The sequence below is a fragment of the Arachis ipaensis genome, chromosome B3 (assembly GCF_059453495.1).
Source record: "Arachis ipaensis isolate K30076 ecotype BB chromosome B3, ASM5945349v1, whole genome shotgun sequence".
In the NCBI taxonomy this organism is placed as follows: domain Eukaryota; kingdom Viridiplantae; phylum Streptophyta; class Magnoliopsida; order Fabales; family Fabaceae; genus Arachis; species Arachis ipaensis.
Genome location: NC_142438.1, coordinates 144,744,620 through 144,746,524, shown reverse-complemented (window position 1 = coordinate 144,746,524; position 1,905 = coordinate 144,744,620). Strand labels below are relative to the sequence as shown.

At 38.7% G+C, this 1,905-nt stretch overlaps 1 protein-coding gene across 1 annotated transcript; it reads left to right on the top strand.

The window, feature by feature from the left end:
• Window positions 1–309: 309 nt before the first annotated feature.
• On the top strand, window positions 310–1,588 carry LOC148572698 (uncharacterized). Its single transcript, XM_088507702.1, has 2 exons — window positions 310–413; window positions 466–1,588. The coding sequence occupies exons 1-2, from the start codon at window positions 310–312 to the stop codon at window positions 1,586–1,588; spliced, it is 1,227 nt and encodes a 408-aa protein (XP_088363828.1).
• Window positions 1,589–1,905: the final 317 nt, after the last annotated feature.

Genomic DNA, 1,905 nt, shown 5'->3' with positions numbered 1-1,905 from the left:
GCCACATACATAGAGAAAAACAACAAAGAGAAAACAAAAAAGATAGAAAAAGAGCAGATACAACAACTGAAGAGCATCCAAGAAGGCACACATCAGAACACCAAAAAGATAAGCAACACTCAAGAGAATAGCAGGTCACGATTTCAAAAAACTAAAGGAAGCACAAACAGAGAAAATTGGAATGCAGAAAATGATGACTCTCAATCTCTAGAAAACCAAGAAGACATCATGGAGATCTAAGACCAGGCTCAACCCAAAGAGGCAAAGCCAGTAGACCCCAGAGAACTAAGAGAAGCTCAGATCGACCAAATGGAAACAGATATGCAAAGAGAAATCACCAACCTGGTAAAGGATGTGGATTTTACTATTCCTAATCTAAAGGAGCCAGAGGAGATGGAGGCTGCAGAAATGCAGTTAAACTAAGAACCAACCTTTCTTAATGATTATATTATCTTGGAACGTTAGAGGTGTGGCTAGCGGAACCTTTAAGCGCACCTTCAAAGAGATTATAAGGCAGAATAGACCAGATATAACCATTCTTATGGAAACTAAGACCAGTGGAGACAAAGCCAAAAGTATAATTAGAAAATTAGGTTTCAACAACTTCATCATTGAGGAAGCACAAGGCTACGCAGGTGGTATTTGGATTGGATGGAATAGAAGTGACATCAATATAACGATTATGGAATCCAACAACCAATATATTCACACAAAAATTGAAACCAACAGTAGGGACTCTTGGTTCTTAATGGCGGTGTATGCAAGCCCCCAACCTCCAGTAAGAAGTCTCCTATGGCCTATTCTCGAGATAATAGCTAACAACATGACATCACCTTGGCTCTTGATTGGGGATTTCAACGAAATCAAGGAAGATTCAGAAAAGAAAGGAGGGAACCCCATTGACCAAAGAGCCTACAAATCCTTTAATTCCTGGATAAATAGATGTGGATTAATAGATCTGGGGTTCGTTGGGTCCAGATTCACATGGAGAGGTCCCATTTGGAATGGATATGATAGAGTTTTCAAAAGGCTTGATAGAGCTCTCTCAAATCCACAATGGAGAACTAAATTTCATGAAGCTTTGGTTAAGATCCTACCAAGAACAAACTCTGACCATCACCCACTCTTAATAACTGATGAAGGGAACCCCACTAACAAAAATAGAAGGTCTTTTAGATTTGAAATGATGTGGACTATGCATCCAGACTTCAAACCCTTAGTGGAGCATAATTGGAAAGCAGAAGAAAGGCTACCGAAGAACCTCAACAATCTTAAAGAAAAGCTTGTCAAGTGGAATAAAGACACTTTCGGTAACATCTTTAGAAACAAGAGGAGAATTCTCAATAGACTTTCAGGGATTCAGCGATGCCAAAGTTATGGAAGAAATCCTTTTCTAGACAACTTAGAAGACTCTTTGAACAAGGAGTTAAATGACATCCTAGACAAAGAGGAGGCATTTTGGTTACAGAAATCAAGAGAACAATGGACAGTTGAGGGGGATAGAAACACAAAGTTTTATCACACCAAGACGGTTATTAGAAGAAGAAAAAATAAGATTATAAAGCTGAGGGACAACAATGGTAACTAGATGGAAGATAAACAACAACTCAAAGACCACATCACTTGCTTCTTTCAAAACCTATATCAAGAAGAGGTAAATACCTATCCTTTGATCCTTGAAAATAACACACTACCTGACTTAGATCATATTGATTGCAGGGCTATGGAAAGAATCCCAACAAATCAAGAGATTAAGAAGGCGCTTTTTAGCATTGGGTCAATCAAAGCACCAGGAGAGGATGGATACCCAGCCTTTTTCTTCAAAAACAACTGGGAAACCCTCAAAGATTCAATTTGCGTGGAGCAACACACAAAACATAAAAGAGTCTAATTCTACCATCATTG

Excerpts from the sequence above, each read along its gene's own strand:
- LOC148572698 (XM_088507702.1), top strand. The coding sequence starts at position 310 with ATGGAAACAGATATGCAAAGAGAAATCACCAACCTGGTAAAGGATGTG. Across the intron at positions 414-465 it reads ATGGAGGCTGCAGAAATGCA|AGGTGTGGCTAGCGGAACCT; the intron begins GTTAAACTAAGA and ends TTGGAACGTTAG.